At 43.3% G+C, this 16,051-nt stretch overlaps 1 protein-coding gene across 9 annotated transcripts in view; it reads right to left on the minus strand.

The window, feature by feature from the left end:
* The window catches only part of FAM13A (family with sequence similarity 13, member A), a 261,528-nt gene that overhangs the window by 7,096 nt on the left and 238,381 nt on the right, over nucleotides 1-16,051 (minus strand). For all 9 annotated transcript variants that reach the window (XM_005862767.2, XM_005862766.2, XM_014536858.1 and 6 more), the window contains 5 exons: nucleotides 15,762-15,982; nucleotides 14,798-14,881; nucleotides 6,853-6,948; nucleotides 5,283-5,366; nucleotides 777-973 (listed from right to left, as the gene is read on the minus strand). In XM_005862767.2, coding sequence (XP_005862829.1) covers nucleotides 777-973; nucleotides 5,283-5,366; nucleotides 6,853-6,948; nucleotides 14,798-14,881; nucleotides 15,762-15,982 — 682 coding nt within the window. The remainder of the gene's footprint in view (nucleotides 1-776; nucleotides 974-5,282; nucleotides 5,367-6,852; nucleotides 6,949-14,797; nucleotides 14,882-15,761; nucleotides 15,983-16,051) is intronic.

Genomic DNA, 16,051 nt, shown 5'->3' on the forward strand with positions numbered 1-16,051 from the left:
GGTGGTGGGGGGTGGGGAGGGTAAGGGAAGAAAATTGAGTTAAATCTGAATTGACATAAATGCAATGAATGTGCAACTCGGTGGGGGTTGTGGACACTGGGGGAAGCACATATGTGCAAAAACTGTTGAGGGAGCTGAGGGTCAGTGGAAATGCATGATTTCTATGCCCTGAAACACTGACAACAGCTCTGGCTCCTACTACTTGTAAATTCTTTGGGCCGGTAAAGTCCCAGGTGCTCTGTCATATTTTGTTTTGAAAATGCAATGAATGTGCAACTCGGTGGGGGTTGTGGACACTGGGGGAAGCACATATGTGCAAAAACTGTTGAGGGAGCTGAGGGTCAGTGGAAATGCATGATTTCTATGCCCTGAAACACTGACAACAGCTCTGGCTCCTACTACTTGTAAATTCTTTGGGCCGGTAAAGTCCCAGGTGCTCTGTCATATTTTGTTTTGAGAGAAAGAGATGACATCTGTGCTCAGTGAGTGCTGCATGATGAGCCGTGGAGGACAGAGCTACACAATGCCATTTGTAGAGACTGCCTGGTTGTATAAATAAGAGCTCAGATGCTCCCTCAAATAACACAGGATAAAGCATATACAAAAACGGAGCCCGAAATTAAAAATAAAAAGTCACTGTTTTAGTCACACAGACACACCCCAAGTGAGTCACTTGTGTTTTGTCGGTCAATGTAAGTATAAAGACTAAAATAATATTTAGGAAAGTTATCTTCCCCAAATATTTTACCACCACCACCACCACCAAAATGACATACATTGAAGCAGCATGCAGGTTTGAAAGCCCGGAGTCCTGGCTGCACTTTGATGGCATTTTATCATCCATTGGGGAAATAAACCCATCAGCGCCATCTTCAAATTGGTCGAGAAAGCAATGAGCGCTGAACTCGGTTTTCAGAGTGACCGTGAAGTCTGGCTTGGTGTTGCTATCTTCTTCTGAACCCTCCTCTTCTTCCTGGAGACACACAGCAACCCCAGCCAAAATCTGGTTACTTTTCCTGGTACTCTTTCATTACAACTATCATTTAACAATCTTAATTATCTCGACACCATAAGGTTTCTTCTATACCTACCGTTAGCAACACCTACGTACCTTACGTACATATTATCGAACAGTTATATGTACACAGCAGGTAACACAAACTAAACACAGCCACTCAATAGGGAAAAAAAAACTATAAAAATTGGTGTACACCACATTTAACATTTTAAGGCTGAGGTAGGAAGGAACAACCATCATACTTTATACCCGCAATCAAAGGAACCAAACTAATCTAAAGATTCTAAGACAAAACAGGACAAAACCCACCACTGGCAACCAGTTTTCAGAATTCTATTGCTTGCATATCTCAGGACATATTTTTTACTAAGCGATGAACGTTCTTAGAAATAGAACAATATAGCCTTTCTATTTAAGGAATTGAAATTATAAAACATTTGTGGTTGCCTGGTACACAAAGTCTTAGGGAACTTTTGAGATCAAAACGTTTATCTTCCATGACTTGAATCATAAACCTCCTAAGTTCTTTCAAGGGATGTTCAAGAATCATGAGTGTATTTTTTGGCCTCCAATATTCTAAGAAAAGTATCATATTCTTTGCCTGTCTTGATGATAATGCGCTTAGAAAAATAATACAGTCATATTAGCATTTCTTAGTGTCAATTTTAAAGCTATGTTAAGTCTAGGTAAGAAATAACATCACAGTCTGAAAAAAAAGACAAAATTTTTTTAAAAAATTAGTTTACATTCAATATTATTTTGTATTAGTTTCAGGTGTACAGCATAGTGAAATAAAGATTTTTTTAAAAAGTAATTTACTGCCAAAATATACAATCAGACCAGGAGAAAACATCCTAACATCTAGAAAAAGGAAACAATTGGTTAGGAGTACAGCTCCATGAACAAAAGGAAGCACAATGTCAGTTGTTCCAGTTAAAGCAGCAAATCTACCTCAGGAGGCAGGGGCAGTTAGCAGGAATCAATATACAGATAATCTGTGAGCAATTGATAGACAGGGATTGACAGTGATCAGCACTGGCCCCTTATGAACAAATCATGAGAACTAACCATTTCCCCTTATTTGATGGGATTTCAGTAAAGAATGAGGTGAGCTGGTTGTGAAAGTGTGGAGAGTGATGACACAGTGGTGACGTGATTCTGGAGAAAAAGCCTGTAGTAGGCTCTTTACCTGACTCTGCCTTACTCAACATTTATCAGTCACCGGGATAAAGACACAAAAGGCTATTTACAAAACGTGTAGGTAATGCAAGGCGGGTGGGGGTATCCGGTATGTTGGAATACAAAATCTATACTCCATTTCCTAAGGTTGGAATAGAAGTACAAAAGTAGCTAACTGGAAAAATTCAAGGTCCTGCAATTCGGTTGGGGAGAAAGCTGGACACACAGACAATAAGCAATCCGTGGGAAGGAAGCTGGGGATTGCATAAATCAACCGAGAGACAGGCCACCACCCGGGCTTCTCAATTGGGCCGATCTTGCCCCCTAGGGGACCTTTGGAAATGCCTGGAGACATTTATGGTGGTCACCCCTGGGGATGGTGTGGTTGTAGTGCACTATTGGCATCTAGTGAGTGGAGGACAACCCCCCACAACCAAGATTTATCTGGGCCCAAATGTGTCCAGTGCTGAAGTCGAGACATCCTGCGATAGGAAAACTACAATACCTTCATGATACAGTGACAGTCACGCAGTCACTGACGTGTGGAGCCGAAGGGCCCATTGGGGTCATCCCCACGGAGGTCCGGACTAGTCCTCCACCCTCTGCCTTGCTGGTTAAACCATATCTAGAAGGATGTATAGCTCTGGGTATCAGTTTTTAAGAAGGATACTTATAGATTGATGTGTGTATAGAGCAGAGCCACTAGGCTGCCGCTAGGTCTGGCACCCACATCATATGAGCAACAGTAAGAAGAAGTTGGAGAAAATGTTCACAGAGTGTGGGTGGGAGTGGGCAGGGCAGGTGACTGACTGCAGGAAGTGCTCTCACGAAAGAAGCGCTGTGCATGCTCCATGTCGTTCCAGAGGGCACAGCCAGGCCTCTTAAGTAGAAAGTAAGACATCAATAGTAACTATGGATGTAACTTTTTATTATATTCATTAACTGTAAGATTTTATAGTTATTAAACTTATGGTACATTCTAAAATTATATGTATTTTATAAATAATTATAAAACAGTGTCAGTTTTAGTTACTATTGATGTTTAGCCCAGTAATGAGTGAGCTTGGTCTCCCTGCTGCTGTAAATTTGTCAAGCTTGGAGAAGGAATCTCTTCTTAGGGTCAGTGTCTCCATTCTGTCAGCCAAGTTCTAGAGGAAATTTTTATGTTGGGTAGGAGAACTGACGAGATGACTTCTAGGATTTCTGGGCTGGAAGATTTAGGGCCTCAGAGCTTGAGCTGGCCTTATTTCATATACACTGGTTTCCCCCCAGAAACATTTAAAACAAGGGATGGTTTAAAAAACAACAACAACACTTACATACAACCTTCTTATCTGTACACAAACCAAATTCTAAATTGTTTCAGAATTGTCAAGAATTAGTATAATCCAAATACATGCTAACAAGCCCGGCCAGTTGGAACAAAATTAACTAAAAGACAGCACTATTTACAAAAGCATTGCAATCATTGCAAAATTATCTGAAATTCTGACCAGCATGTGGCCCAGCAGAAGAGCCATGGCCAAAGTATACTTGTGAAAAAAATTAACCAAGATAAACAATAAGAGTTGAAAGAATGTCCTCTTTTTAAGAAGAGCGTCATTAGTATGCCTTTCATTTGTTTAATGAAGCAATTATTACCTGTCATATTTTGGAGGTGTTAAAGAAGACATTTTAATCTAGTAACAGTTCTATCACATGATTCTCAGAGAAATACATTAATTTTCGTACATATAATTGCCCAAATTTCTTCAATTATGGTGACTTGATTCTTGTGTGAAATTACCAGCTAGACAAAATGTGTCTTCTTTCTAGTCTTATTGTAAGAGAATAGCTCTAATTTTTAAGATACAATACAGCATAGTCACCTAAATTTCACATTTAGAGAATTTTCATAGAACACATTCCATTTAAAATAATATGAACAGTCAGCACAATCATTGCCTAATGAGGTGTATGAAGTATTTAAGACCCTTAAAAGGTAAGAAAAGAAACAGAGTAGATAAAGGGGGGGGGGGGCATGTAGCTTCTGGTACCTTACCTCCGCTTATAAAGGTGAGAATTAGGTAAGAACAGGGAGCCGTTCTCAATTGGCATCCCTTTGTGGGACGAGGCCCCATATTCTGGAATAATCCTTCCTAACTACGGTAAATACATGACCACCCCAGGCTGGGAACTGTGACAGAAACAGGACAAGTGACACTCCTAAAACTCACTTCTGCTTTGGGTTTTGCTTCCCCTTCCAACTTTAACAATCATTGATTTTTTTTTGTAAAGGTTGGCTATTTAAGGCCACCCAGTTTGTTCAATTATCTAGAAACAAGAACATGAAAGAGGCTGATCCCGATGCAGGCCATGAGGTCCTTACAGGGACACAGATCTCTGAGCACAGATGGTACCTCCCATTCTAGCAAAGGCAGCCACTGAGAACAAGGGTTATTTGTCTAAAATCCATAATTACTTGGGAAATAAATCTGAACATATGTTTAGTGACTGCTGGTCCCAGCACTACATTCACTGATTAGGAAGAGATTATAAAATTAGGCCTGAGGACAAAGTGTGCCAGGGGAAAGGGGAGAGGCAGAAAGAGTGGGTGAAACTGAACCAGCGAATCTGCCAACGGCAACTGTGATATTTGTCTATAAAATGCTAACTTTTTATTGTGTGCTATACATATTGTCTTTGCTAATTTTGGTTTTTTAAAAAACTCATTAAATGAGATTTTAAAGAAAGTTATGCAATGAGCTATTTTAATAAAATTTGAAATATAGAGAAACTGTTCTCCAAATGGGGGTGGGGGGAGCCAAAACAAAAAACAATGTTCAAACGAAAGAATCATCCCTGAAAACAAACAGCAACAAACAAAACATCAATAAAAAGCAGGGGAATGACATGAAACTAAGGAAATCGGCTAATACAGGATATAAAGAAAAAAAGGATCGTTCAAAGTTGGCTCTGTGCAGATGTGTAGGGAATGCTACCAGAACCCATCACCGAAGGCCCAACCACAACCCCTTCCATTCCCAGGAGAAAGGGAGGGGACTGAGGCAGATTTAGCAAGAGGTTAGCAGCTGGAGGTCCTCACCTTTGACTCCTTGAAGAAGAAAGCAGTTTCGCCCTCGATAATTGGCTGCAGCAAAGGGCTTCTCCGCTTGCTGGAAGGGGAACCCTGCGACAGGCGTTGACAAGTAGGTTACATTGCGAACCCCTTCCCCTTCCCCGCCAGCTCTCCGCCCCCTCTGCCTCACCAGGATTCATTGCTGCCTTTTAATGATGTGCTCTAACCCCCTCCCACCAAAAGTTCCCAGGAAAACCAGCAACAACCAAAGTTCTTTTCAAGTTGCTCCTTCACTCCAGAGCCCCACTCCTCCCCCGCCCCGAGCTCCCATGAGAGCAAGAACAGCACACACGCACCTTAACCAAACACGCAGAGGAAACCCGAGCAGAACCACCCACCTGCCCCCCCTCCGCCCGCTTTCCTCCCCAATCCCAGCCACCACAAGAACACCTGCACTCAACAGCTTCACCTAGAACAGCGTCCGCTCGTGACGTGATGCAAAGGTTCTCTGACGACCCCACTGCCCACTCACCCTATTCAGGGACACTAAGGGTTCCTAACTGAAGCATGAAAACGATTCCTTAGATTTAATCCTTGTGTTGGTCAGCTACTAACTCCTTCCGCAGGGCATTTCTAGAAAAGGAGCTCCCTTCAGACACACCAGCCTGCAGTCCCTGGACCCTCCCTCAGTCACAGGAGCACGTGCACTGTGAAAAGGCGTGAAGGCCCCAGCGGAAGCCAGGAAATAAAGGGAGGCGGGAGAGGAATGGGGAGCGGTGGCCGGGGGAGTATGCCCTTCAACAACACAAGGAGGCGGTGTCCGCTTATTAAAGAGCCTAGAAGCCAGCAGAGGCCACCTTCAGGGACCTGGACAGAGGCAAGGAGTCCCCAGGAGGTGGACACGGATTCACAGGGCACTCAGAGGGGGAGGTGGAGAAGCCCAGACTGCGGGGGCGGGGGGAGGGGGCTGGCCAGTCCTGAAAGGCTCTCCCAGAGCTGCTGCTCCCTGCTCCAGACAAAAATCAAAACTCAGAGGCCAACAGCGGCTGAGTTCCAGGATGGTGGCCTCTGAGAGCACCTTCAGTCATTAGCCTCGCCCCCGCTCCACCTCACACTTCTCTGAGTCCTCCAGAAGGAGAAGGCCTGCTGTCCGGAGTTCCTCAGCAGACTTCTCCCTGGATAGGAGCCCTGTATCCCCTCTGAGAGGCGGAGAGAAGGCTATTCACAGACGCCCCTGGGGCCAGAGGCACTCCTGGTGTGCAGAGGCCTGGAGAAAGCACAGCCCTGTCCCCTGGGTGCTCTGTCTCGGAGGAAAGGGTAGGGGAGTCGGCCCAGCACGTGTCAGGGGGATGTTCCTGGCCAAAGCATGGCTCTCAAAAGAAAAAAAAAATTCTATCAGCTTCAGATTTGCTCATTTTTTTTGACCAGTGTAGTCTCAGAAGTCTTTGATAAATTCTTCATTCCTCAAGCTTACGGGCCATCGATATTAATGGCACAATCAACTCTTAAAGCCTATTTAATGAGAAGGCAGGCGAGGGCCCTCCTATTAGCCAGGGCCCGTTCAACCAGGTAACCAACAACAGAGAGGTGAACTCACCATGATGGGCATGGTGTTGGCTCGGGACAGGATCTGCTTGACCAGCCGGTACCTGTCATAGAGTGGCTTCATAACCTGACGTTCATTCTTGGTGACCTGGAAAGCAAGAACAAGAGAGCTGAGAAGCCAGGCTACCAGCTGTCCCAGCATGCTCTGGGCCTAGAGAAAGTACAGACGATTCACATCAAGTCTCTCTATTCTCACAAAATTTATTTAAGCTGACAACGTTATTCAGTTGGTGTTTAAAATATCTACTTTAGCTACAGATCACTCTGGGAATCACTCCAAAACTATGATCACTTTTAGTTCCTTGTTTAAAACTCCTCAAGGTTCAGAGTTCCCAGACCAGGGGTGGGGAACCTTTTTTCTGCCAAGGGCCATTTAGATGTTTATAACATCATCTGCGGGCCATACAAAATTATTGACTTAAAGATTAGCCTGCTATATTTGATCAAACATTTAATTAACTCACCCCTAATGCCTTGGCAGGGCCAGACCAAATGATTTTGTGGGCTTTATACAGGATGTTCCCCATCCTTGTCCCAGATAATTTACTATTTTCTAGTCCAGGAAAGAAGAAAGCATGTATTCCTGTTATTATACTTATCATGCAGTTTTGTAATCAGAATTTTTTTAGATGTCTTTCTCAAACCCCATGAAATTGTTTTGTTTTTAAGGACAAGATTCTGGCAAACAGTAGGATTTCAAGGAATATTGGCTAATATAACACATGGGTTGATTCATCTCTGCATACCTAAAATCTGGCACAGTGCTCACATATGTTTAAAGGACTGGGTCTATAGGTAGTGGGGAGGAATCAAGCCCAAGTCCCTGGTATAGTATTTGATATAGTATTTAAAGCTCTTTATCTGCTGCTTCTCCTCCTTCCCATCATACCTCAAGCTCCAAGGATAGACTAGGTTGTCCCATACCTCCCTGTCTAGTACCCTTTGTCCTGGAATGGCTGTGGTTTGGCAAACTCAGATCAAGAGTCACCTCCTCTGTGCAGACATTTTCCAACATCTCCCATTCTGGAAGACCTGCTCATTCTCTCCTTTGTGTCACCTACTGCAACCTGTGATTTGTAATTTTACATCTGCTTTGTTACAGACCGAATGTTTGTGTCACTCAAAATTCATGTGTTGAAACATAATTCCCAATGTAATGGTATTTGGAAGAGGGGCCTTTGTTCTTCTCTCTCTCTCTCTGTCTCTACTTATTTATGATTTTTAAAAGCTAACCATTTTTTAAAATATATTTTTATTGATTTCAGAGAGGAAGGGAGAGAGAGAGAAACATCAATGATGAGAGAGAATCATTGATAGGCTGCCTCCTACACACCACCTACTGGGGATTGAGCCTACAACCCGGGCATGTGCCCTTGACTGGAATCGAACCCCAGACCCTTCAGTCCATAGGCCAACGCTCTATCCACTGACCCAAACCAACTACGGCTGGAGGTGGGGCCTTTGAGAGGTGACTGGGTAATGAGAGGTGGGATACCATGAGTGGGATTAATGCCCTTATAAAGAGTCCCCTAGTGCTCCCCTGTACCCACCCCCTTCTGCCATGTGAGGACAGCAAGAAGACTGCCGTCTATGAAACTGAAAGAGGACCCTCACCAGACACCGAATCTGCTCACAGACACTGAATTGGCTCACACTTTGATCTTGGATTTCCCAGCCTCCAGAATTGTGAGAAATAAACATTTTAAAAGGTTTTTAAAATGGATTTTTAGAAAGAGAGGGAGAGAGAGAAACACCGATGTGAGAGTATAACATTACTTGGCTGCCTCTTGCACACCCCACCCCCCCCAACGGGGATTGAGCCCGAATGCCTGGGCATGTGCCCTGACTTGGAATCAAACTGGCAACCCCCAGGTGCACAGGATGATGTCCAACCAACTCAGCCACACTAGTTAGGGCAAGAAATAAATTTCTGTTCTGTATAAGCCACCCAGTTCTATGGTAATCTGTTATAGCAGCCCCAATGGATGATACATTTTTATACTCTACTAGAGGCCTCGGCCTGGACTGCAGGATTGGACCAAAACCGGCTCTCTGACATCCCCGAGGGGTCCTGGATTGCGAGAGGGTGCAGGCCAGGCCGAGGGACCCCACTGGTGCACAATCGGGGCTGGGGAGAGACGCGGGAGGTTGGCCAGCGGGAGAGGGAACTGCAGGAGGGCTCCAGGGCGTGTCGGGCTGGTCTCACTCAGTTCCAATTGGCCGGACCCAGCAGCAAGCTAACCTACCAGTCGAAGTGTCTACCCGCTGGTGGTCAGTGCACATCATAGCGACTGGTCGACCAGTCAACTGTCTGCCCCCTAGTGGTCAGTGCACGTCGTGGTGACTGGTCAACCAGTTGATTGTCTGCCACCTGGTGGTCAGTGCACATCATAGCAAGCAGTTGAGTGGCCTTAGCATATCATTAGTATACTACGTTTTGATTGGTTGAACGGCCGACCAGTCAACCAGACACTTAGCATATTAGGCTTTTACTATATAGGATAATAACTATAGTTTGTTGACATTTCTGTTTCCTCTTTAGACTATAAGCCTCTTGAGAGCAGGAGCTTGTGTTTTCTGTCCCTGGCAACTATTTCAGTGCATGACAAAATAGAAATAGTCTATAAATATTGCAGAATGAGTGAACAAATATTCCAAACATAATTAGTATACCCAATTCATTGATATGCATGCATTTCCCCTGTTTACTTAAATGATGAGAGATGAAGTATCTTTGTTTCAAGATTGCTATTTGTCTTCTGCATTTTATTTCCATTGTACACATAGTGTTAGAAGTCAAGAGAGTGGTTTTCCTCGGTGGGGCAGGAGGGCATGCTATGGGCGGGAAGGGACACCAGGGAGAGCTAATGGGGCGGGGGGGGGGGGGGGAACAAACATATTGTGTCTTGATCTGGATGCTGGTTACCTGGATTTGTTTACATTAAGACATATAATCTGGGCTCTTTTCTGTATTTATGTTATCCTTCAAGGAAAGTTAAATACAGCCACAAGTAAGTCTGAAGAACAGAAACGGAATGACTAGTACAAATTTCACCTGTAAGATGACAAAATTTAGGACTGGACCACACGAAATCGTGTTTGTTTGTTTTTTTGATACAAGATGTATCCATTAAATGTGTTGCTGATAAGTTAAGGCATATCTTCACTGTCAACACATGATGTGGTGTGATCTAATGTGCAAGATAAACAATAGATGGTTTAGTTACCAAAAGGCACACTGCAAATAAAAAGAAGCAGCCAGCACTTTCCCATTGTGGTCTAGCTGCTGGCAGAAACATCTTTGATTTACAGAATGAGACTTAGCTGGTAAAATCAGACAGATAGAGCAAATTTCACCAAACCAATTTCTTTTCAATTCTTTGTTCAAAACCCAAATTTTCTAGTTGGATTAGATGAAGAGGCTCACTGACTTAATTCTTTGGCTTATTTTGTTGACATTTAGATTTTCTATGAATTGCTCATGTTTAAAATTAATGACCCTCAGGAATTAACACCTATAAATGATCTAATATAATTCAGTTTTTGACTATGGAAAGTTGAAACTCATCATGACTCCACCAAATTTAACATTGGCATTTGATAAAGGTATCTGAACATAAAAAATATCAAGGATCTTTAAGTTTGAGTGTAGAAAGTAAAATACAACTTGAATTACACCAGAATTATTTTCAGAGCATATATCTGAAGCCAAAGGGTTGTTCATACTAAAAGTTAATATAGCTTTCACCTGTCACATGCGATTGTCTGTGCTGGATTTGTGAGCAGAGCCAAAAGCCAACCAATAGTCAGATAAACAAAGCAGGGCTTTGGCTGGACTGTCAGGAAAGGACAGGCGGATGTGAAGTGGGCCATGGGAAAACCGTTCGGAGGCTGACACTCTTATTCTTGAGTCATCAGTCATCAGGGATTTCCCTACTGACCAAGAATAGGCCTTTGAATGAGTGGATGGGTATTTCTGAGTCATAAAACTGTTAGCCGAAGACACGAGTTGGATTCCTATAACTGTTGAATTCTTGGCCCATGGATTGGAAAATGACAACTCTCTCTTCTTCATTATCAGGTAAAAGACAGTAGGCTAACTGTGCAACGATCAGATAATCCCAAAAAACAAAGGAGAGTACTTATATATAGCTTTAGAATTTGCATTTAGCTCATAGCCAGTTAGCCTGGAGGTCAAATCACCCCCAGTATTACCGACAACAATCAAGGCTTAACTACAAGACTGCGCACAAAGACCACAAGGGGGGTGCACCAAGAAAGCATAAAAAAATTCGGAGACAAAGAAACATGACAGAAATGGAGGATATAGAGCTCAAAACCGCACTTTTAAGGTCTTTCAATAATTTTCTAGAAACTGCCGATAAGCTTAATGAGATCTACAAGAAATCTAATGAGACCCTCGATGTTGTGATAAAGAACCAACTAGAAATTAATCATACACTGACTGAAATAAAGAATATTATACAGACACCCAACAGCAGACCAGAGGAGCGCAAGAATCAAGTCAAAGATTTGAAATGCGAAGAAGCAAAAAACACCCAACCGGAAAAGCAAAATGAAAAAAGAATCCGAAAATACGAAGATAGTGTAAGGAGCCTCTGGGACAGCTTCAAGCGTACCAACATCAGAATTATAGGGGTGCCAGAAGATGAGAGAGAGCAAGATATTGAAAACCTATTTGAAGAAATAATGACAGAAAACTTCCCCCACCTGGTAAAAGAAATAGACTTACAGGTCCAGGAAGCGCAGAGAATCCCAAACAAAAGGAATCCAAAGAGGACCACACCAAGACACATCATAATTAAAATGCCAAGAGCAAAAGACAAAGAGAGAATCTTAAAAGCAGCAAGAGAAAGAAACTCAGTTACCTACAAGGGAATACCCATACAACTGTCAGCTGATTTCTCAACAGAAACTTTGCAGGCCAGAAGGGAGTGGCAAGAAATATTCAAAGTGATGAATACCAAGAACCTACAACCAAGATTACTTTATCCAGCAGAGCTATCATTCAGAATTGAAGGTCAGATAAAGAGCTTCACAGATAAGGAAAAGCTAAAGGAGTTCATCACCACCAAACCAGTATTAAATGAAATGCTGAAAGGTATCCTTTAAGAAGAGGAAGAAGAAGAAAAAGGTAAAGATACAAATTATGAACAACAAATATGCATCTATCAACAAGTGAATCTAAGAATCAAGTGAATAAATAATCTGATGTACAGAAAAAAAAATTAAAAAAAAAAGAATTTGCATTTAAATTTGAACATGATGTTGGGTGTCCCAAGGTTTTAAAATGTAAGATTAAAATATACTGATAAGGAAGAGACTCAAGAACCCAGGAGCTCTGAGCAAGCAACCCATTCTCTCCCTCTCCCCTGTCATCAAGCAGGGGTCTATGAATAAGGCAGAGCAGGGAGCTGCAGCCATCTGCGCCGCTTCCCTCTGTGACACTGTCTACTCCTGAGAACCTTCAATACTGAGAAGGGCCACTTTAATAATAATTTGTAGGGAATATGTGTCAGTGTGTAAACGAGTGTGGTTTGTTACATGTCAGTCTGCCTATCGCGTGCCCCGTGAAAGCAAACAGCCTTCTTTAAAATGTATAGAATTGGCAGATAATTATTTTTGCCTGTGACTTGGGAGTTAGTGTCCCTTTAAATCAGAATCTGCAGACTCAGCAAAACCCAAGAACTAGGAGCACCAGCTTTTCTAAAAAATCCTAGAGTTTGGAATGATAGTTTAGCACTGGGAGTACATGTATTATTAATTTTTTTTTTAAAGAGCGTTGCCCAAATGTTATTTACAGTCCAGGGTCCATGGCAACACCACGGATCTGAGAATGAAAAGTTCACTCTGATTTGTGGACTGGCCAGGTATCAAATGGACTCTGCCTTTCCTGAGGTCGGAGCATCGTGTTCCAGAGCGAGGCAGAGAGCCTGACCCTGCACCAGGAACAAGTGACAAACTCCCAGAGCATCTGTTCCCTGCCTCGTGAGATGCTAGAATCTGACCCGGAAAGGCGTTCTTCCTTCATCAGAAAGAATGATGAAAGGAAGGGGAATAGAAAGACAGGGCCAAAAACTAGTATTTCATATTGCTAGTTCTAAGAGTGCTAAAAATGTGCATTCTTTCTCCTGATTCAGTCACTAAGAAGTAGGCCACAGGGCGCGGAACATGTAATTGTAACAGAAGTGAAAGCTATCGTTTACTTGGCAATTCCCTCTCCCCCTAGCAGAGCCACTCTGCCCAACTTCCTACAGTGCCAGACGCCCTACAGGTAAATGTGTGTGCCTGTAAGGTCACTTAGTCTCCAGACAACCTAAGACAGACGTCTATTACACCGACAGAGCCCCGAGGCTCTGAGAAGTTACCTCCGTGCCGAAGTCACAGAGTACTTCTATGACTAGGGCTGGGTTCTGAACCTATGTCTGCCGAAACTCAGAGCAACTCAGCCACGGGTACCTCGTCCACCCACCCCCACCCCCAACCTCCTGAACTGGCTTAAGGTTAAGTCTAGAACATAGCTGAGAGATCTCAGGGCCCCAGGCAAGGAAGCCTTTAATCAATGTCGTAACATGAATCCATGCAATGAAAAGAAGTAAAACACACAAGTCTTGCCTCCTTCGCCTAGGGACTGTCTGGTGGCCATGACGAGGCACTCAAAGCTCTGAGCCTACCGTTGGCAGTTCAGTTTCTGGATACTCCAGTAGAGAAGGACAAAGTTTCACAAGGTATGTGAGCTCCAGTGCATTTACTACTTGGTTCAATGCTTTTAAAGATCCAAAACAAAACTTGGCTTGAAAAAAAACAAAACAACTTGGCTGGAAACATGACCGTCATCCCAGAGCGCCAGTGTTTTTCCACTGCAGGGCAGGCCAGCAAAATCAATCACCATCAGCCTCAGCTTCTTTTTTTAACTTAAACCTGATAAATTCAGAACCAAAATACCATGGAAGATGCATTTTACAGATAGTTGATTGGGCATATGCTGTGGCAGGTCTTGTGCTACTGGCTGAGGATTAGCTTCACAAAACCCAGAGTCCCGGCCCTCACAGACCTCTAGTGCATTATTCTGGAAGCTTCTTTATTTAAAAGAACCTATCTCAGGTGAAAAGACTGTCTCCATTATATAGCTATGCTGAAACTGGAAAAGAGATGCATGCTTTTTGGCTATATAAAAATCCTTCTGTAGACATAAACTTCATGTTTTTTATACCTGCTTTTAAGAGTTGATTTTACTGGGTTCTTGACAACATTCTGAACAGGTTGCTAAGAGTAACTGACATGGACAGCTGACTATAGGTTCCCTAAGGAAGAGAGAAGCCTATCACGCTCCTGTCTTCCCCGGACTGACATAAACTCTCGCTGAGTAACGAACTGCCTCAAATGCTCCTTGTTACGAAAAGGCAGAGCCATATTTTGGACTCCTCACACTTTTGGTTCTGGGTGGCAGCTGCAACTTCTCCATGGACAAACACTGGTTGCAACTGCTCCGCAGAGAGATCAAATTTGAGGGCAGATGATTCTAGTTTAGCCCATTTATTTATGGATAAGAATGCCTGGAGCCAGTATCAGCTCATGGAGGCAGACGTAAGGACAGCGAAGCCTCCTCACCCAGGGCTCTGTGCACCAATTCATACCCCCCTTGCCTCCCCACAGTTGCCCCTTGAAGCAGGACACCAGGGACTAAATTCTAGTTGCAAATTAATTTTTCTTCGGAACTCCATTAAATTCAGCATCTACAAGGTAGTGAAACTCTTATCACAGGTTTAGCCTTCAGAAAGCTTGGTTCTGGTGAAAACGGAGTCATCTGCTAAACAGTAAGGAACCTCATTTGCAGAATACCAAACACGGAAGATCCATTTCTAAAGCCAGAGGATTTAGCCCGATCAGAAAGAGAAGTCAGTGCATCCACATACCGGCCGTCCATGAATGCTTTCATAATGTAACAGAGCTTTCTGCAGGGCCACTTTCTCATTAGCAATCTGGTCTTTGGTCATGTCCTGTACAAACACAAGGAGAGATCAATGAGAAGGGGAAACATCTGTGAACATTCCAACTTCTTGTTTTTCTTCTTCTTCAGTTCAACAATAAAAAAAAGTAGGATTAAAAAGAATCCTCACACAACAGCTCCTCCTCGCTCTATCCAAGCTCACTTAGGAATGAGCTATTCCTGACCTCTTGCTAGAAATATGATAGCACAGCAGAAACATCATCGACTTCCTTGTAGCAGCAAAGGCATGTTGAGTACTGAGGCAAGCAAGGCTGTGAGGCACACGAGGCTCCACTTAATGGCCCAAGCGATGTCTACACTGATAGATTCCATAGTCCCAAAGGATTAATGCCTTAAATGCTCCTAATAATTCTTCTACCTAAGGGTCACCAAATTGTGTATGTACCTAAATAAGTTCATTCTGCAATCTGTACAATAGAGTTTTCTGCTTTTAATTTGAAGTCAAAAACCAAATTAGCCACAGTTAAAGCACTCGAAGTTGTTTCATCGGCTTCTTTAAACATCTAAGAGTGTGGAAGATGAGGTTGTGGGATGTTTCCAAAGGTGTCCCTCCACCACTCTTCCCATTGGGATCTGTGTGGCATGTCCTATGCTTCTACCATGGTTTAGGGCAGTGGTTGGCAAACTGTGGCTCGCGAGCTACATGCGGCTCTTTGGCCCCTTGAGTGTGGCTCTTCCTAAGCCTTAGGAGTACCCTAATTAAGTTAATAACAATGTACCTACCTATATAGTTTAAGTTTAAAAAATTTGGCTCTCAAAAGAAATTTCAATCGTTGTACTGTTGATATTTGGCTCTGTTGACTAATGAGTTTGCCGACCACTTGTTTAGGGTGAGCAGTTAGCTCGGGGCCTTCACCGAATCACCACACCTTAATGTCCTCGGGACGGCTGCTCTCTGCCCGCTTCTCCTGCAGCTTCCGCTGGATGGAGTCCAGCGTGGCTTCCACGTTGGGCTTGATTGCTTTATCTACCACCTCTTGCTTCTTCTCATCTTCTTTCTCAAGTTGGGAACCGAAACTCCTGGGGAGTGTGTTGCTTCGCTGCCGCAGCCTGGGGGTTAGGTCCTCTTCAGATATCTTTAGTTTTGACTCTAGTTGAAAAAATTTTGGGGCAGAGATATATGAGAATTGACGTCTGTGATGTTAATAGCAACTTAGCC

Source organism: Myotis brandtii, unplaced genomic scaffold, assembly GCF_000412655.1.
Source record: "Myotis brandtii unplaced genomic scaffold, ASM41265v1 scaffold1675, whole genome shotgun sequence".
NCBI lineage: Eukaryota > Metazoa > Chordata > Mammalia > Chiroptera > Vespertilionidae > Myotis > Myotis brandtii.